At 40.1% G+C, this 21,109-nt stretch overlaps 1 protein-coding gene and 1 long non-coding RNA gene across 4 annotated transcripts in view; one reads left to right on the top strand and one right to left on the bottom strand.

The window, feature by feature from the left end:
• Positions 1 to 21,109, bottom strand: part of LOC131235313 (uncharacterized) — a 76,873-nt gene that overhangs the window by 9,117 nt on the left and 46,647 nt on the right. The window lies entirely within an intron of this gene.
• On the top strand, positions 4,971 to 19,369 carry LOC131235270 (AP-4 complex subunit mu-like). 3 transcript variants are annotated; one of them, XM_058232414.1, is made up of 13 exons: positions 4,971 to 5,136; positions 6,493 to 6,587; positions 7,650 to 7,853; positions 8,563 to 8,679; positions 8,788 to 8,916; positions 11,918 to 12,026; positions 13,997 to 14,100; positions 15,539 to 15,643; positions 15,764 to 15,858; positions 16,394 to 16,481; positions 16,658 to 16,718; positions 16,850 to 16,923; positions 19,113 to 19,369. In XM_058232414.1, exons 1-13 carry the CDS (start codon positions 5,079 to 5,081, stop codon positions 19,209 to 19,211), a joined length of 1,338 nt encoding a protein of 445 aa, XP_058088397.1. In that variant the 5' UTR covers positions 4,971 to 5,078; the 3' UTR covers positions 19,212 to 19,369. The 3 variants fall into 3 exon arrangements, with proteins under 3 accessions (XP_058088397.1, XP_058088392.1, XP_058088406.1); XM_058232409.1 differs by having other exon boundaries at positions 11,918 to 12,044; XM_058232423.1 differs by lacking the exon at positions 4,971 to 5,136 and having other exon boundaries at positions 6,493 to 6,591; positions 11,918 to 12,044.

Here is a 21,109-nt window from a genome sequence, read left to right as displayed (position 1 = left end):
AAAAAAAAAAAAAAGGAGGGCCCACATTCAATGGCTGAAATTTTACCAGTTGGATGGTTTGGATTCTGAAATCAGCATGAGTGTTACGCAAAGGCCTATCCACGTGGTAGTCCTCTAGACCAGCTGACCTGATTAGCTTGATGGGAGAAGCCAGACTCCCCTCTCATGGTCCTCATCATGTAGATCCCTGTCCCAAGTATCAGGTTGATCAGTTCATCAGTGGTTAACAATCGTACAATGAGATGGATGGATAGAACAACAATGGACTGACTGTGTTAGATAGTGGCCTACAGGATGAGAGGCCTGTTTTGTTTTGGTCCCTGGCATATGCAATTATTGGCCTGTGCTGATGAGTGGCTTGGATTTCGCACAGGTCGAGTGGATGCATTGCAATAAATGAATGGGCATGCATCTGACATTGGACCACTTAGTCGGATCTGGTCCGAAACACGGCCAGATGTCAGTGGAAGCTCTCAAAAATGAACTGACGCTTGGATATAAATTTAAATGGATCATGTCTTGCCTCCCTAAAATGGATGAATCTAAACCCTATCACCTACAAATGATCACAATTAAAGTAATTCCCACAGTTTAAAATAATTAAAATCAATCAACTTAACCATTGTTTTCTGTGGTGTGGTCAACCTGAGATTTTGATCTGCCTCATTTTTGGGGTCATGCGTTAAAATTACTTTGCAAAGTGGATGGACGGCATGGATAAAATTGAGGACAACCCGTTATTAATGGGTCCAGGTCCAATATCCCATGCTCGTTTAGTGATTAGGACAGATTAGGTAGAAAATCTGCGTCTAGTCGGGTTGACCCGGTTGACAATTAAGCCGGGTCATGTCCGATGGGTTTAGTTAAATTTAATAATAATATCATATTTCTCGAGTATATATCAGCTATTCTACTAATGGAATGGAATGAGTATCCAAAATCCAATCGGATAGAGGTCCAGCCGTCCAGACCTAATAAACAACATCTCGACCCACCAAAGGATCCAACTGGGCAAACTTGTTGTCAGAAGTCTCTAATCTGAAATTTTCTGGGTTGTCACGACTGGTCGTGGGAGCAGCTCGACTAGTCGTAGCCCGCTCGACTCAAAGTCCAGCGAGCCATGTTTTTCATATCCGGACCCTTCGACCAGTCGTAAGGATTGTTTGACTAGTCGTAGTTTGACCAATCATAGCTTCCCTTCGATTAGTCGTAGTTACGTAGATTCATTCCGCGATTTTATGGATTGCGGAAATATGAGTCCTTTCGCAACTAGGATGCGAAAGGGAAGTTGCATAAACTATAAATAGGTGTTCCTAGGGCTTTTTTAGGGATGAGAAATAATTCTAAGGCTTTCTAAAGGGGTTCTAGGGAAATCAAATGGTATAGCAAGGGTGAGATTCGAGGTTGTTCGAATCGGGTAAGTCCTCTCTCTTTGTAGTTTTTATTTTCATAGTGGAGATCTGTCATTTTGTACCGTGGTTTTTTCCCGTAAGGGTTTTCCACGTTAAATCTGTGTTCTCTTGTGTGTGCTTAGTGTCATCGTATTACTATCCTAGATCTAGATCTGTGTGATTCCGCAACAAAAATCCCAACAAGTGGTATCAGAGCAATCGTTGGGGCACAGATCTGAATCTGAGGGATTAGTAATAATGGGAAGTACTAGGTATGATATTGAAAAGTACTCAGAGAAAAATAATTTTGAGTTATGGAAGATTAAAATGATGAGTTCTTTAATCAAGCAAGGCGAAGATGGTGCTCTTGAGGAGCGAAAGTTTACTATGACTGATGATGAATGGATATTCTTGATAAGAAAGCTTTATCATCGATCCATTTATGTCTCATGGATGAGGTTCTCTATAATGTCTTGAGGGAGAAAACTGCGGCTAAGTTATGGGCAAAGTTAGAGGATGTCTATGCGAAAAAATCCTTTGAAAATCGCATACACTTGAAGCGACAGTAGTATAACTTCAAGATAGCAGAGGGTGGAGATCTGGAGGCTCACATCAGCAATTTTAATAAATTAGTTTGCAAATTGCTGGATTAGGAGGAAGTAATGAAAGATGAATAACAAGCATGTATGTTGCTAAATTCTCTTCCGGCGTCATATAAGTCATTCAAGGACACCATGTGCAGCACGAATAAAATCCTGAGTGTCGACACCGTTATCTCAATCCTTCAAGGAAAGGCTATGAGAAAGCTAAACGACGACATGAGAACATCTTCTAATGCACTATTTACAATGAATAAGAATTTTGAACAAGGTACGGGTTATTCAGGTTATAGATCCAAATCCAAGGGTAAGGGCAAAAGAAATATAAAGTGCTGGAATTGTGGGAAGAAAGGACATGTGAAGAAGGATTGTGGAAATCCTAAACCGAAGAGAGAAGATCCTGAGGCTTCGTACAAGGAGGCCAATGTTGCCACGTCAGATGGATCGAGTGGATGTGATGATGATGTTTGATTTGTGTCCACTATCAGGCGGCCATACGGTGATCATAAGGACTGGTGGATGCTAGACACAGGGGCATCTTTTCACATGATTCCTTATCGGAGTTGGTTCGCCAGCTACAAGGAGTGCAATGGTGGACAGGTGTTTATGGGTAATGGCTTTGCCTATAATGTTGTGGCTGCTGGTACAGTGTGCATCAGGATGTTTGATAGGGTGGAGCGTACCCTGACTGATGTCAGGCACGTTCCTGATTTGAAGCAGAATCTGATTTCTCTTGGTGTACTTGAGGCAAAAGGATGCAAGTATACAAGAATTGATAGTGCTCTTAAGGTATCTAAGGGGGCACAGGTAATCACGAAAGCGCAACGACTCGGTAACTTATACAGGTTGATCGGGAGCACTTCAAAAGGTGGAGCTGCAGTGGATGTAGCGGATTCCACCTATGCATGTGTGTGGCATGTTGGGCATGGCCACATGAGCGGGCAGGACAGGAAGGCTGAGATGTGCGGACAGGGATACAGAGCAGGTGGAGCAGCCACCTGTGAGAAGAATCATACGGCATGATCGCATGATATCGGCGTGGTACATGGATGACTCCAATATCGCAGGGGATTCATTTTCTATTTTGATGGCTCTAGGTGAGCCTGGTGCTGAGAAGTAGAAAGTGATTATGGGCGATATGATGGATTCGTTGTACCAGACCGACATATGAGAGCTAGTGGAGCTTCCAATGGGCCAGAGAGCAGTTGGATGCAGGTGGATCTTCAGGACGATACAGTATAGATACAGGACGAGGTTGGTAGCGAAGAGTTATGCTCAAAGAGAAGGGATTGGCTTCTCAGAGATATTCGCACCGACGGTATAGTAGGTGTCTATTAGATCTGTGATTGGCGCTGATTGGCCAATGTGATCTTGAGCAGGAAAGATGGATGTGGAGTCTGCACTTCTGCAAGGGAAAGTGAAGAGCAGATCTACATGAAGCAACTAGAGCAGTTCGAAGTTAAAGAGGCTTAGAAAAGACTTTGCAGGAGGTCGTGGTTTGACCTATCGCCTAGGCAGTGGTTTGATTCCTTCATGGTGAGTCAGGAATTGATGACATGTAGATCGTCAATTATGACATACCTGAAATCAATGTACTGAAGACTCGGTTAAGTGGGACATTCAGGATGAAGGATCGGGGGGCTGCAAAGATGGTTCTCGGCATTAAGACTGAAGGAGGAGTAGGTTTTGGTAATCACAGGAGGAATACCTTGTGTGTAGTTATTGATCAAGGATGTGATGAGCCAGGTAAAGCTGAAGAGCGTTCCCTACGCGTCTCTCCTCAAGTTTTCCTTAGGACATGTCCTAAAACAGATGAGAAAAAACAGGATATTTTATGAGCCTTATTCAAATGTGGTTGGCAGTGTATGTCATGGTCTGGATTAGACCGGTTATTTCACAGGCTATCAATGTTGTGAGCAAGTACCCCGGCAAGCAATATTGGGTAGCGGTGAGATGGTAAGAAGACTACGTCTTTTCTTTTGGGAAGATAAGAGCAAAGGTGGCTAGGCATGTGGATTTAGATCCGACAGAAATGATCAATAAAAATGTTCCTGTAGAAAAGTTCAAGTTCTGTACAACTTCTTTGAGCTTGGCGATGGCGTAAAAGAAGGACGAAGTGTGCACAAGAAGCGTTGATTGAAACTATGATGCAATGAGGAGATAAGAGAAGAGGTCAAGAAGCTACACGGTTGAAGATCGAAGACTTTGTGGAAATTGTTGTCAGAAGTCTTTAATCTGAAATTTTCTAGGTTGTTGGACCGGTTGTGGGCCAGCCACGACTGGTCGTGGGAGCGGCTCGACTCAAAGTCCAGTGAGCCCTGTTTTTCATGTTCGGGCCCTTCGACTAGTCATAGGGATTGTTCGACTAGTCGTAGTTACACAAATTCGTTCCGCGATTTTGCGGATTGCGAAAATCTAAGTCCTTTCGCAACTGGGATGCAGAAGGGATGTTGCCTAAACTATAAATAGGTGTTCCTAGGGCTTTTCTAGGGTTGAGAAATAATTCTAAGGCTTTCTAAAGGGGTTCTAGGGAAATCAAATGGTGTAGTAAGGGTGAGATTCGAGATTGTTCGAATCGGATAAGTCCTCTCTCTTTGTAATTTCTATTTTCATAGTGGAGATCTGTCATTTTATGCCGTGATTTTTTTCCATAGGGATTTTCCACATTAAATCTGTGTTCTCTTGTGTGTGCTTGGTGTCATTGTATTGCTATTCTAGATTTAGATTTGTGTGATTCCGCAGTAAAAATTCCAACAAAACTTCGATTAGATTGATTTAGGGAACTCTAGCACCCGACTCGACGCCGACCCGTTGACAGCCCTACGGGCTACCTGACTCAAAACTTCGATTAGATTGGGGTGAAATTTTGGACCCGATTATCAAACAGGCTGCTAACACAACCCGACCCGACACAAGACTTTTGCACGCGCACATACTCGCACGCGTGGCCAACCCTACAATGGAGGCAAGTGCACTCGTGTGAGTCGGGTCGCATTTCTCGTCCTTTCTACGCATCGACACGATGCATCAGCTCTGATTATCAACCAGATCGGAAAGAGAGAGAGAGAGAGAGAGAGGTGCTGAAGCCATGATATCGCAGTTCTTCGTGCTCTCGCAGAGAGGCGACAACATCGTCTTCCGCGACTGTAACTTCCTCTCCATATCTCATTCCCTTACTTGCATGTGGCTTTCAATTCGTTTTCTTATAAACTCCTTATCTGTGAATTTCAATGTCTTGTTTCTTTGCATGATCTCATTAATCTCATCACTAATTCTTAGGCCCTGTTTGGTTTCCACTGAAAAAAGAAAAAAATAAAAGATTTCTATCTCATTTCAGTAACAGTACTTATATATTAGAATCAAAGTTCATATAGAAGGAATCTGTAGCTAACAAAATTGCTACTCGCACTGATCTCATGATAAAAAATGACATTGTCGCTAGAGTTGCTAAGATCGAGTAGTTAACAGATAGAAGCATTAGCTGTTTGTGGTTTGGACCCTTTTGTGATGAGTTTGGATGCATGTGAATTGGATTGCAATGGTTTACTCCGTAGAAAATGCCTCAGTTGATGATGTTTTCTTGTATTTATTATGAGGAATTTAAGCACTCAAATTGCAGTCAGATTCCTTTCAGTTCTGACTTGAAAAGTAATTTTGATTTGGAGCCAAGTCCCTCAATCTGACTGCTAAGGAAGGTATCTACACTTTTGTTATACCCATTTTACTGGGCTAAGGCCATGTATTAGGCGTCTACCAAACATGGCCTTAGCCCAGTATTGGAGATCAAGATCTCTAATACATGATTAGTGTTGGCTAAAATGAGTTGATCTCATTTTTTTAGGTGTCTACCAAGGGCCTAATAATTGCCATTTAGTTTAATTCTGCATCCAATCACACCTTCAATATTTGGATCTAACATATACCCAGAGACTTGTGGTCTGCAATCATGTTATTTCTCCCTCTTACATGCACATATTCCTCAAGTGCAGTTTTCTTAGCTGTAGAATTGTCTCTTCTCCTGTGTTTGGATGCAAAAGTGAATTGAATTTCTAACATTCAATTTGGTACATTTGGACGGATGTGGAGTACCGAGGTATTCCAGCTCCTCTACTTGGTGCAAGGGTAAATGCTATATTGGGAGAAAATACCATGGAATACTGTTGTATTCTACCATTCCAAATGGTCTCTTATTGAGGAATTAGCCTAAAATCGCAGTTACTTTCTCTTGGATCCAACTTGAAATTAAAGCCATTGATATTTGGAGCCAAGGCCCTTAAAATAACTCTCCAAGGAGATTACAATTTTGTTGCTTCCACTTCCTATAGTGATATTTTCAATTCAATTTGATAGTGCATCCAAATGCACCCTCCGGTTTCTGAGTGCATCAGCTGATACTCTGTTTTCATTTTTATTTTCTTTAGAATTTGATCAAGGGCTCTTGTAACATTTCTGTAAAGCTATATAATGTTTAAAGTAAAGGGCCTTTGGTCACATGAATGCAGATCGCAGTGAAGTACCAAAAGGGAGTGCGGAGATATTCTTTCGCAATGTGAAGTTTTGGAAGGGAGATGAAGGGGAAGAGGCGCCACCTGTCTTTGTAGGTATTTGTTTCCTGAATGCTGATTAGGCTGGTAGATTTTGGTTTCTGCAGGTAGAATGCTAAGTCCACTTGTGCCAGTAATATCAGTTTCCTACTTGAGGGCACTAGTGTATGAGATCAGCATCACTCATCAGGTGGGCCCCACCATGCAATTTCTATGGCCCAAAGCTTAGGCTGTTGAATGGTCAAGATCTTGGTCACATGTGCTCCACTGGCTCATGTGCGTACTTATGCGGGTAGCCTTGACGTCTCTTTACCTTGTGATACTTGTTTTTCAATGCCCCTCCTAGCAAATTGGAGATGGAGTTTCTCACTCAACAAAAAAGAAAAAAAGAAAAAAAGAAAAAAGAAAAAAAGAAAAAAAGAGAAAAAGAGAGAGCTATTTCTGCCTTCTTTCCCTTTGGGACATATTTTTCTTCAATACACATGTACTGGCTGTAGGAATTGATTTATAGGGCCTTGATCCTCAGCAAATTTATAGTTTGCTGAGACAGAGGAGTTCATTCATGTGCCCATGGTGTGGTGATCTGGACCATTGATCTTATGGGTTGCACCATGGAGATGGGTGCTTCACAATCTCCCTGACTGGAAGGTCTCCTAACGCTTCCTGCAGTGGCCTACAAAAATACCATTAGGAAAAGAATTACAACAATTCAATGAAAAGAGGCCAAATGTTGAAGGATTAGGTTCTGATGGATTTTCAGGCTATCCACTGTCCACTGTGGACGGCGTCAGATCAGCGATCTGAGTCTGAACCCTAGGCCCCACATTACTGAAGCTTGCATCTGAGAACTGTGCATTTGCTTAGGATCACAACCTATAATTCCTCTTGTTTTCTGATAAATAGCAATGAATTATTAAAAGAAAAGAGCAAGGACACTGCCAATCAAGGTAATGCACAAATGTCACCAACATATGAGGACTGTCTCGCTGCACAAATCTCTCTCTCTCCTTCTCTCTCTCTCTCTCTCTCTCTCTCTCTCTCTCTCACACACACACACACACACACACACACACACACACACAAAGTTCACTGATGCTTTTTTCCTTTGTCCATAGAATGTGGATGGTGTCAACTATATGCATGTGAAGGTTGCTGGATTGCTGTTTGTTGCAACCACAAGAGTTAATGTATCACCTTCTCTGGTTTTGGAGCTACTGCAAAGGATTGCGTGTGTCATTAAGGATTACCTTGGAGTTCTCAATGAAGATTCATTACGGAAAAACTTTGTGCTCGTATATGAGTTGCTTGATGAAGTCATTGTAAGTACTAATGCCTTTATAGAACATTGTCATCTGAAAATTCATTGGTTGTCTGAAGGAATGTAAGTTTGGATGCTTACTGACATATTAGCATAGGCCCAAGTGTAGTCTCAATGTTTAAGTATTTTTCATGGCTTTCTCAATTTTATGCTGGAAAATAATTCTGGGGGTAATTTCATCTGCTAAGACAACTTCATTTTTGCCACATTGCTAAGATCATTTCTGCACAGTACTATGGACATGCATGTTATTATATCATTTCGGCGTAAAATATCTTATTCCACCCTTTTTAGGGCCAGTCAACATGTGCCAGGTGCAATAGCAACCTTGTCTATGAGACAAGCTATATGTCTCGAAACTGTATATATTTATGTTCATTCTGTTGTCAATATCGAGAAGTGATAGTTGAATGTGGCTTTATACTGTCACCATCAAACAGTATCATCTGACCTTTAAAAAAAAAAAAATTCAAATATGATTGCTCCTTTTCTCCATTAGCCATTTTTAAATGCTATGATCATGACTCTAATGAATGTACAGTTACTACAGCATTTTTATGTAAAGCACGATAGAAGCTTAATTGTCGTTGTAGTAAAGTATAAGTCTTATCATTACTCATTACTGGTCAGGAAATGGTTTTCTATGAATTTCATTATCTACCTTGTCCATTTGTAGTACGTGCAACCTGATTATCTTTATCTGTTTTTAGGACTTTGGATACCCACAAACAACATCTACTGAGGTGTTGAAGTCTTATGTATTTAATGAGCCAATAGTGGTTGATGCTGCACGTTTGCCACCCCTTGGTCCTGCTGCCATGTTTATGGTATCTGAAAATCAACCATACCCAAAGCTTGTGTTTCATTGACATCTTAATTTTATTTTTGACTTGAATTTATGTTGTAATTGACTGCTGGTAATTGCATTTCTGCAGCAAGGATCGAAAAGAATGCCAGGGACCGCTGTTACAAAATCTGTTGTAGCCAACGAGCCTGGAGGCAGGAAGAGAGAGGAAATCTTTGTTGATATAATTGAGAAAATAAGCGTTACGTTCAGCTCTAGTGTGAGTATTTGGGCAGGGTATTTTAATCAATATTATGAATACCTTTTACTTTAATGACATATAGTTTAGGATGTTGAGTTTTTAAATACTACTTTGATTAGCAAGAATGTGTTGCATATGATTTAGATGAGGATTCTGATATTGATATTGTAAATGGGATTGTCCTGGTAAAGAAACATACACATCCTTTGGGGCCTATATAGTAGAACTTGGGTTTCTATGCTCTCCTTGTAAGCAGGACCAACTACAAGAAGGCTTTTCTAGGTTCATGGTATGTGCAGGAAAGAAATTCAGCTTCATGCTTCACCATCTAGGCTGGGTTGCAGCATCATCTGTCATGACCACTTGTCACCTGCTGAAGATGTTTTGTTTTCCATAGGTCTAAGGGAGCAGGCCCTGGCAGATACAGAATTATATGCTATTGTTATGAATTCTGCACTTCTCTGGAAACTGCACATACTTTTGCTTCCCGTGATACAAGTATTTATCTTATTTAATTTCCTCGTGTGTTTTTCTATCTGTCTTTCTTATGTACCAGTTGCTTTCTCTAGTATTCAGCTTCAATTTCTTGCCTGTTTGTTTGTCTTTTTTTTTTTTTTGGGCATGTATCTGAGTTTTTTAATTCACACCGTAAATTTTCCTGGTTATATGTGTAGAATTTCACCAAAAGATGCACCTTCGTAGCAGCATTCAAATGTGATTATGTCAGAAAACAACTCCTCTGTTTATAAGAATCCACCGATAAGAAACTTTAGTAAGACCACTGAACACACTAGAAAGAAATGATCAATTAATGACTCTGTACCATCAGAATAGATGTTAGGGATTTTTATTTTTATTTTTCGAAAGATAAAATCTTCATTAAGGAGCTGCAACCACTATACACAAATATACAACATATACAGGAAAAGAAAACAAAAACTACTGCCACCCCACCAGGAGTTGGGACGAGATATTTGACCCCGGCACCCACTCCATTACAAAGAGTTTAACTCTCCTAAAAACATCCAAAACTCTCCCATTTTTGTTTTTGAAACATCGATCATTTCTTTCTAGCCACCCTATTCATTGTCTTCCCTATATCCCCTCTATGCCATGATAAGAAAAAATTATCTATCGAACTCTGAATCACCCAATGCACTCCAAAAAGTTGGAAGAAATGACCCCTCTTGCAAAAGAATAATGAAGGAACAAATGATTCACCGATTCTGCATCTTTGAAGCAAAGCGGGCTCACATTTGAAAGAACCATATTCCTCTTAGAAAGGTTGTCTATAGTTCACAACTTATTCCTCCCAACAAGCCACCCAAAAGCCACCACCTTCAATGGGGCACCATATCGCCATATGAAAGTCGTTGGAGACATCCCTACATTTACCTCATTATCACTTAGAACCCAACATAGAGATTTCACTCGAAATTTACCAGATTTATGTTTAACCATTTGAGCGAGTTTGAGCTTGAAACTGCAGAGATGCCTTCAATAACACCTTGAGAAGATCTACCAGTTCTTGAACTAATTCATCGATTAGATTCCTTGGAGATCCAAATTACTTAACCATCCTTGTAAAACAACTACCCATCTTCACATCTACTTCCCTAGCTAACCCCCGCCAGCCTTGGAAACCTATTGCTTAACTTGTTATCTCCAACCCACATCCTTCCAAAATTGAATATTTTTCCTGTCTCCCAAGTTAAAACATATCCCTTCCCACACCCTATGTTTTTAAGGACACCACCGACTTCCACAAGTAAGAAACTCGATGCAAGAAAGAGGATTTGGTCCACCACCTGCTATCATCTACCCCATATTTCCTTCCTATCAACTCCCTCCATTGAGATCCCCCTTCTACGCTAAACCTCCACACCCATTTCCTAAGTGGCTTTAAATTCATCTCCTCTAAGGCTATAACTTCCTAAGACTTGTTCCTCCTTGGTCACACAGTTTGCACACCTCCTCCCACTTCAGAAGATAAAACTTGTGCTTCTCTTCCAACCCTCTCCACAAAAAAATCCCTCAGCTTTTTCAAAACATTTAAAACTGACTTTGGGCATTTGAAAAGCGACATAAATTAAATTGGAAGGTTCGACATTGATGCTTCAATCAAAATCATTCTCCCACCCATTGATAGATATCTAGATTTTCATTTGGACATCTTGCTCTCGCACCGCTCGATCACTTTGTTCCACGTGTCTTGCTGGTCTACCAATACAAAGTGGGCATCCAAGGTAAGTAGTCGGAAAGCACCCCTCCCTACAGCCGAAAACCAAAGAAAAATTCCAAATTTCTTCATTTGAAAGACCAACCCCTAAAATCTTGATTTTGATAACATTCACCTTCAAATCAGAGGCCGCTTCGAAACTAATAATTATCGAACGGAGGTTTTGCACTTTGAAATCGTCTGCCTTACAGAATAGCAACGTATTGTCCGCATACTAGAGATGTGAAATCTGAAAGTTCGAATTGTCTACCCCCAAACCTTCCACCAACCCTACCTCTTCTCCTTTCTCAATCATTTTGCTAAGAGCCTCCATAACTGTTATGAATAAGGATGGAGATAGTGGATCGCCTTGAAACAACTCTCTAGAGGTTGAGAAGAAACCATTTGGCGAGCTGTTTACCAGATTCGAGAATTTACCCGACCTCGTGCACATTTAGGAAATTAAATAATGAAAGGAAAAAAAAGAAAAGAAGAAGGATCAATGCATGAGGATTCAAGAAAAATGCTGATAAATTTCAAGTTTACTTGATACGTATAAAATTGATAGAGGTATCATCCTTGCATTTAACATTTCCAAGCATCCAATTTCATGAAAGACCCTAATTCAAACATCTTTATGTAATTATAGTTCACCAATATAATAATGAAGTTAGAAAAGGCAATTCTTTTTTTGCGTGCATACATAAACACATGCATGCATTGATGCACACCATGTGGTTTCATTTTTCCAGCCAATCTTTTCTCAGCTGTCTAGTTCAAATCATGGTTTCTGTTGACTAGGGTTACATACTGACTTCCGAGATTGATGGGACCATTCAAATGAAAAGTTACCTCACTGGCAACCCAGAAATCCGTCTAGCTCTTAACGAGGACCTGAGCATTGGCAGAGGTGGAAGTTCTCTCTACGGTATCCTTCTTGGTTTACCTTATTGCATTCCATCAACATGATTGATCCAGTATAAGGATTAAAAAAATCCAAATGTGGCTATGATTCTTGTATGTTAGAAGTCCTTTTTGCATATTTTTATTCTTTTAATATTAGGTGGCTAGCCTTGTTCAGCTGTTTTTCTGAGGTTTCATGCATTTTCCAATTCTTGCAATTGTTGTTTCTTGCACACGGTTGCTCCATTTACTAGTCAATATTTATTTATAGTTCTTTGTTCTCCAGAAGTTTTGAATACTGTCAAAGGTTTCACTGGACAAGCATCCATTGAATCTTCTGAATTGCCTCCATTCAATCTTGTGAATGCTTCCCAAATTATTATTATTATTATTTTTTTTTGCAAAGAGTTCTCCTCTTTCCCATTGAAAGAAGGCTAGCTGTTTTCCATTTTCATAAATTAACTGTAACGAGTAGGCCTACGGTCTTATATTTACGAGGTTATCTCTACATCAATCATGGTTTAGCATGTCATTAATGATCTGTGCTTTGATGGAATTTTGAATTTTATTGATGTTGGGTGATTGACAATTAATTCTATATTGGATTTTTTTGTTGGCTATCTGATGTATTAAAAACTGGTTTTCTTTATTAATTTTATTAAGAAGTTAAAAAACTCTGGCATGGTTTACAAAATCACCAAAGAGTCATGGGGTAGGATTGATTTCAATTGACAGTGGGGATTTTGTAGGAGGTTCTAGGTTAATGGGGGTTGAAAATGCATCCATGTTTCTTTGCTACAGGGCTATAACATGCAAAGTTGAGACATGAGGTTCAGAGCTTTTCTCTTGGTTCTCTATTGATTGGCTTGGTGCATGATTTTCAACTCAAAATTTGAGTCACAAATTTAAAGATCAATATAAAATGGAAAAAAAGAAAAAAAGAAAAAAGAAGAAACAATCACCTATGAAATTCAAACAATCGATGGGTGGGCAAGAGAATTCTTGTTGTCTTTTTCTTGTGAACAGGAATCAATTGACCAAATTCTTACACCAGATTCAAAATTCTCATTCAAAGAATTGCTTAAGCCTGAAGATCTATGCTAATTTCATGAAAAATATCTTTTATTTTTTGGAAAATATTTCATCATTTTTTTTTTCTTCTTTACAATAGATAGGTCAATATGTTTATAATCCATGTTCTGTATGCATTTTTTTTTTTTTGGCCCTGTTCTAAACATCATCTTGTGGATCAGCAGGAAGTTAACGTAACCATTGCATTTAGCAGTTTAGTTTCAAAAAATCTTTGTCATGATAGGATCATTGCTTTTTCATATCTTTCATGTCCATGGTAAGGGAAAGTTGGTATTGACAAGTTGGGGAGTTTTGGGTTTTCAGTGGGAACAAAAAGCACGATTCTGAAAGCCGAATGTTTAGGGGGTTGTATGTGGATCCAAGGCTGCCCTGTGCTCGTGCATTTTGATACAAATTTTGTAGTCATATGTTGTGGCTGAATGAACTTGGCTGCCATTCTTTTATGCCTGCCACGTATCCTTTATCTGTAGCCATCTGCACCACTCCCAACTCTGTCTGGTTCCATGTTTTGTGAAGCTGCGAGTTACAAGTTACAACTGATTGATATCAATAGAAGCCTGCAGTTAATGCTTCGTTGTCTTTCTAGCATTGCTGTTTCTTATTTGAGAAATAGAAATATGTTGAAATCTTACCAAAATAAAATTTAAGATCCACAAGCCTGATTTTCCAGAAATCTAAAGTGCTTTAGCTGGATATACTAGCTGTTACTGGTCTGATTCCTTTGGTCGTTTTGTCATCTTGATATTCTTATCTTACATCTCAAAAACGAGATGTCTAGTCTCTCTTTTGTTATTTACTGATGCAAGTTATGATGACTGCATAGATAATTAAATCAATGTTTCATTTATACTTGGTTATCTTATGGAGTTTTTGTTTTGGCTATAGATTATCGTAGTTCAGCTGGAGCAGGGGCTGTTATACTAGATGATTGTAATTTTCATGAATCTGTCCATCTTGACAGTTTTGACGTGGACCGAACATTGACACTGGTAAGTGGAGATTTACCGAGTTATCGTCATTTAGGATTGGATACAAACTAAAGCCCTCTTTGGATGACAATACACAAATAAGTTTCTGAAAACTTAATTATATGAATGCAGTTCTGGGAACACAGTTTTTTAAAACTCAATTTATCTGAAATTGTTTTTTGGATGACAATTTATGTTTTTCTAATTTTCTTATAATGTTGTTTGGATGTCTGAAAATCATCTTTATGAGAAGTTACTGTAGCATAATGAGTCCACATTATGCACCTATCTGATGATTTCCACATGCACCTGAGCTAGCAGATAATATAGCAAATATACTGGCCTAATTTAAGTTTCATAAAACAATCTATTTGATTTTGCACATGGGTGGCCAACTTGACGAGTGGACTGATATGATTGTCGAGTCATCTTTCTAGTGGGGGCCTCCTTATGCACGTGTAAGATGTCCTATTGATGCAGGACAACTAACCACTTGCTCTAAAAGCTTGAACTGATAGAGCATGTGAATTAATCCCTTTTCCTCATATCCCAGGCCCCACATCCCATGGGTTAGGTCCTCGGCCGAACCCCCCTCGTGGGCCCCACATCACATGGGTTCCGCCTCACATGGGCCACCCACCCGAGTGTGCCCCTGCATCCCACAGGCCACCTCACTCGAGGCTGGTGTGAAAATGCCCCTGCATTACCTATGCATGTGCCATTGCCGCAGGCAGATGGTGAGGGCTGCATTTTTGGCTAGCAAACCTTCACCTATGTTAATGCTTGGACTATACATCCATGATTGTTCACTATTTTAATAATAGTCAAGCATTATACACATGGCATAGTTGTATGGCAATCCAAACTGTCCGAATTGCTGGCCCAATTGTGGATGGAGCATAACCCAAAAATTATGCTAAGCAGATGATAGTAACCATATGATGCCGTTGGAATTTGAGCCACTCACTGTTTCACTTTTAACCATCCATTTGATAACCATCAATAGGATGGTTAAAATCAGTTGATCAAAGTGATTTTTGAGAAATGCTCTATACACAACTTGTACCACAATATGGATGCTCTGAATGGCTGTACAGTGAGTGCCATGCATGAGGATGAGTCGACACCTTTTTCAAAATGATGGTAAACTATCATAGGCGTCTGCACTCTCTACAGTATCAAATCACTCTTGTTAAAAACTGTTGCTTTGCCGAGTGTACGTTCTGCTCAGTCTGTGTGATTGAGATATAATCTGACGCTCATGTTTGTATAAACTACGTTTAGGAAAGCGTGGCATCCAAACACACACAAAATGGATATTTCTGACCAAAACGGGCATTGAACTCTGTTCAGCGCCAATTGAGGCATCATCTAAACATGCCCTAAAGATTGTGTTTTAAGTTGTTTAGTTCATTTTCCTCTCGGCGGTTTATAATCTTTACTCCATGTTTTCTCACAGGTACCTTCAGATGGGGAATTTTCTGTCATGAACTATCGTATGACTCAGGAATTCAAGCCTCCTTTCCGTGTTAATGCATTGATTGAAGAAGCCGGAGCGTTCAAGGTGCATGCAATATGATCTTTTCGTGTTTTCATGGTTGAGTACCACTTTGGCTTGAAAAGTGAAAACATTATCAACAATCTAAACCAATCCAATTGCTTTCACTTTACTGTGGCTGATTAGGCAGAAGTGATTCTTAAAGTACGTGCTGACTTCGCCCCAACTATCACTGCAAACACAATTGTAGTACAAATTCCACTTCCTACATTTACTACAAGGTGTTCTTTTCTTCTTGGTTTCCCCCCTGCAATCATGGTTGTCTGTTAAGGCTGATTGGCAGAAATCTGTTGTATATCTGGCATTTGAATATGTCATTTTGCTTGCAATGCAGTTGTCTTTTTTTTTTTTACCCCCTTTCTTGTTGTTGTTTGGTTGGGGGTGAATTGTTTGTTTTTTGAGTGCCATCCTAGCCTTCCCTTAGCAATTATTAAATGTGAGTAATTGGTTTGATGTATTTCAAACCGGTTATCAACTTAGAAAGCAATACTAGAACTGGCTTGCAGTTTTATCCATTTGTGTTCCAAATGGATTTTATGCAATAAGATATTTCATATTTCTATTGCTCTTACCTGCTGATTATTTAATATCTTTCCGTGGAGAATTTTGTGGTTAACTGTTACCATTTTTCCAGAATTCTGATTGATCTGTTTGTTATCCTATAAGAACAAGAGTAATTCTGACTTTTCAGGCCTAGCACATTGAATACTAGCCAAACTTTCTCTAATTAATTCTTTGTTGGTTGATTTCGCACAGGGTTAGTTTTGAGCTGGAACCTGGGGCAGTCGGAAACACAACTGATTTCAAGGAAGCAAATAAGAGACTTGAATGGGGATTAAAAAAGGCATACTTTCTTACCTCCATGCTCAAGATTTTCTTTTTCTTGTGGTCCAATGGTTAATCTATTGAAGAAATTCAAGTGTGACTCGAATATATACATTGGATATCTGATTTCATCATTTGTATAGAGTTTTTATTGTTTCATGATACTAATGATTTAGCGGATGTGAAATATTTCAGATCGTTGGTGGATCTGAACATACTCTACGTGCAAAACTCACATTCTCACAAGAATCACATGGTATGACTAAGATTCCAACCTATGACTTTGTAAGCAAATATATGAGCTGCAAGCTTCCATGACACTTCTTGTTTATTTTCATATTCAGAGTACACATTGGCCTGATTAATTTATTTTTTTGTTAATATTAGGAAACATCACGAAAGAAGCTGGACCTGTAAGCATGACTTTCACCATACCAATGTATAATGCTTCAAAGCTTCAGGTGAGGTGGTCTTTTGACTATGAAGGTGAATTCAACGTGTTTATTTTTTCTTCATTTCTTTCTTCTTCTTTTTTCTTGAGAGGTAAGCCGAGTGAACCATGATCGATGTTGAAAAACACCGTCTACCAAACACTTGAGTTACGGTCCCGAATCGTTCTCCCATGCGAATCAATCCCTTTATCTCATGGTCCAGGCCCCACTTCACATGGGTCTCGCCTCACACGAGCCGCCCACCCACTTGAGCCTGTGTGAAAATGCCTTTGCATTAATCACTCCCGATGAGGAGTCTCGAACATGAGATGTCCTGCCTTGATACTACTTTGATATAGGACAATAACCACTTGCTCTAAAAGCTCAAACTGATAGAGTGGCGAATGAATCCCTTTATCTCATAGCCCATGCCCCACTTCACATGGGTCAGGCCCTCGGATGAACCCCCCTCGTGGGCCCCACTTCACATGGGTCTAACCTCACACGAGCCACCCACCTCACACGGGCCGCCCACCCCGAGTGTGCCCCCGCCTCACACAGGCTACTCCACTCAAGCCTTGCGTGAAAATGCCCCTACATTACCGTCCTATTCTTATGGTACAGTATATCTATATTTTCTTGAAACTGTCCACCTATGTAGGCCATGAGTACCGTGAAAATGGTAGGCCCACCATGAAGATTACTCTTTTCGAAAATCAGGCCGATCTGCTCACTAGGTCAGCCACATCAATATGTTGAGTCCGATTGTCGGTTGTCCATTGATTCCTATGCTGTGGCCCACTCAATGAGTGGATTGGCCTGTGTTTTAGTCAAGTTGGCTTTATGACGGGGCCTGATTTTTGGGAAGGTTTCTTCAAGCTATTCAGAATTGCATGCGTTGTTCCAAGTTCAATTAGACAGTTTTTCCTGGCTTGGCATGAAGGCGGCAAAAGTAAATCTGGGAAGTGGGTTTGGCACCTGTGTTTTCTAGCACGTTTATAGAATATTTGGTCGGAAAGCAACAATCGTTGTTTCAGAAACCAAAGGGGTTTCATGGCGGAAGTTTTCAATAGGGCAAAATTGAATGTTAAGAAATGGGCGCAAGCATCGAATGTATTTGTCTCTGATCAGTTTCCTGCCTTGTGGTCAGAATTGTAGAGGGTCTTATGGATGTAATTTTATTTTTCTTTCTTTTGTATTCTTTGGCTTTGATCCTTTCTAATAAATTGATTATTGTCTCAAAAAAAAAAATGGTGGGGCCTGCCGTTCTCATGGTACTGATGTTCTACACAAGTGGCATGTTGGCAGGAAAGATGGTACCTTACCACAAGTTGTGGTAACTTACCTGCAGGTGATCAGTTCTATATTTTCTTTCAAAATATTTAACTCGAGCTTTGCTGGTTCAAGTAGGCAGTCTTAGGTCTCTGCAAATGGGCAGATTGGCCTTGTGAACATCCATTTATGGTGGTAATGATGTGGTCACATCACCTCCCTAATGGTACTTGACTTGGGCTTATCTTCTAGGATCTTTTTAGCTCTCATGTGCAACTCCATTTTTAAGCAGGGTAATCGGCGTACTTTTTGCGCTTACCCTTGAGATTGGGCTTTTGTTTTTTGTTTTTTTGTTTTTTTTTGTTTTTTAAAATTTTTTTTAAATTTTTTTAATTTGCATAAAATGTAATGTTTCATTTTAACCAAAATGCGTTTGGATGCTAAATTGAACTGAATTTCAAAAGATGCAATTCAATATAGAAACAAAACCAGTTGCTGGCCTGTTGGGTGAGCTGGTAGAGACGTGTTGCCACAAGGGACTGATTTGGGCTTTGAGTCCGACGTACCTTACCTTGTCTTACCACCTTGGAGGTCCCCCGATGACATTGGTGGCACCTTTCAAATTCATTGTGATGACCACACCCTTAATTGTGATTCCATGCGTTTCGAGTTGGAACCAAATCACAATTTGGGGGCTAGTCACTCATTTCAAATGCAGGACTAGCCCCATTTTCTTTCTTTCTTTTTCTTTTTCTTTTCTATATCTCTTTATTGAATTGTATTATTGCTATCCTCGTTCAACTGCAATCTAAGCATACGACATTTCAAAGTGCTGTTTTGAAGATTTTTGAGCTCCCTGTTAAACTACATGAGCTTTCTCATGATAAGGCTCTCCTAACCTTCTACATGAGATGTCTCTGAAGATGATCATTTGTCCTTGGATGCAGGTAAGATACTTGCAAATAGCAAAGAAATCCAAGACACACAATCCATACCGATGGGTGAGATATGTCACACAAGCAAATTCGTATGTTGCTAGGATATGATGAATTTCCAATACCCTTTTTATTGTTTCTGTTTAATTCCATCAGGAGAGTTAAAGAAACTCATTTCTTGAGACACTGTAAGTGGTCCTTGTTGTATGAATTACAATTTTATCAGTTAATCTATGTTTTGAAATGATCGACTGGGAAATTTGGATAAATGTCGAAGCTCGTTCAATTGATGTGTTTGCATGGCCTAGTCATGGTTTGAAATCTGTGGCAGCTAGTGATTTTGGTTCGGTTTCCTTGAGCTTGAGCTGTCTTTCCAACCCTCTCAAATGCACAAGGACTAGTTTCCTTCACCATAGATCCTTGAGGGTGGAGCAGAATGCTGTTATTTGTCATCTAATACATAATTGGTCAGGAAGATTCAAAACCACCACATCAGCAGGCCTTTGAGCCTGATCTCCCCTCTAGAAAGCATAGCGAGTGGCAGCCTAATACATCATGGGTGCATTTATATGCACTACTGAATTGAATTGCTACTGTTAGTCTAATAAATGGAAATGACCAGATTGTAATGTCCTTTTCTAGCAATCATACTGATAGCCCTGGGCCCCAATTTGAAATTACATTGCTTTGAAGTTTGATGCAGATACAGCAACCATGCAATGCCTGAATGTTGAGAGAGGGCTGCCTGGGGGAATTGATTGATGGACCACACAAAGACGGGCATGAGTTGGGTAGGTTCCCAAGTGACAGGAATCCAATTCTCACTTGCAGGAATTCTTTCCAAATTACCTTGTTCCGACCTGATTTCCCTTCTTCACTCTCAGGCTGTGTTTGATTTGGAGTGGTTTTTGTTGAGTCAGAAAGATTGAATCTACTTCAAATTTGGACTTGAAAGAACATTTGCAGCCTAATTCCAGATTAATGGTCAGGCACTGCCTTTGTTTCAGAGCCTCCTTTGCCGGAGGTTCTAGCCCTACCAAAGCCCACATTGCCTGAAACCCAGATGCCTCTCTACCTGAGGTGCTGATGGTGCCAAAGCCAACATTGCTGGAAACTCACATTGATGCAGTGGGGCCCACAGCATATCAGTGGGGCCCACTGCATCAATTTTGGATTCCTGTACTATTCACGGCATATCAGTGGGGCCCACAGCTTCCCCTACAGGAACTTCATGTCTCATGTTGGCAGCTGGTGTAAAACTGTTGCCATTTTGTGGAGAATGCTTTTATCATCATGACAAGGCAAGTAAGATGAATGGACTGGCTGACATATAGACCGTGGGCCCTACACAAATCCGGTGGTGGGCGTTCCATAGCCTGAGCCGTCGGAATCCCAGAGTTTAAATTACTATTCCATCAGTATCGTATTCTTTACCTTTCTTACCATACAAATGTCTATGCACAGTGACTTGTATCTGTGCCCTTGTTTGATACCCTTTATGTAGGACATCACTTCAAAAAATTTCCCTGTGGGGTTGAATATGTATCAGATCCATACCTTCCATCAGGTGTGCCGCCACATTTTCACCAGGAAATCTGAAAAATCATTTCAATCCAAACTTAGGTAGGCAACCCCGTAGGGAATAGTGTAAAATCATGTCTAAAAACTCTATAATCATATGGTGTGGCCACATGAGTCTTGAAATGTCCTTATTTCCAATGAATCCATTCATACTAGTGGGGCGCGTCAGATGAGTGAATTGGATGGTATTAAACTGCACAGTGGACAGTACCATAGGAAACAATGTAAAATCATATCTAAAACTCTAAAATCATGTGGTGTGGCCCACATGAGTCTTGAAATGTACTTATTTCCGACGAATCCATTCATAATAGTGTGGCACATCAGATGAGTGAATTGGATGGCATATACACCACATGATGGACCCCACACAAATTCTACGACCTAATTTTTGTGCCACGGTCTAAACATTGGGTGGCACGCGTGAT

This window comes from Magnolia sinica, chromosome 2, assembly GCF_029962835.1.
Source record: "Magnolia sinica isolate HGM2019 chromosome 2, MsV1, whole genome shotgun sequence".
Classification (NCBI taxonomy): domain Eukaryota; kingdom Viridiplantae; phylum Streptophyta; class Magnoliopsida; order Magnoliales; family Magnoliaceae; genus Magnolia; species Magnolia sinica.
The sequence above is the reverse complement of the archived record's forward strand: the minus strand, read 5'-3'. Positions and strand labels throughout refer to the sequence as shown.

What these genes read in the sequence shown, in the direction of transcription:
- LOC131235270 (XM_058232409.1), top strand. Translation starts at nt 5,079, where the DNA reads ATGATATCGCAGTTCTTCGTGCTCTCGCAGAGAGGCGACAACATCGTC. An exon ending in AGTTGCTTGATGAAGTCATT is followed by an intron (nt 7,854 to 8,562) that starts GTAAGTACTAAT and finishes ATCTGTTTTTAG; the next exon opens with GACTTTGGATACCCACAAAC. An exon ending in ATTCTCACAAGAATCACATG is followed by an intron (nt 16,719 to 16,849) that starts GTATGACTAAGA and finishes TGTTAATATTAG; the next exon opens with GAAACATCACGAAAGAAGCT.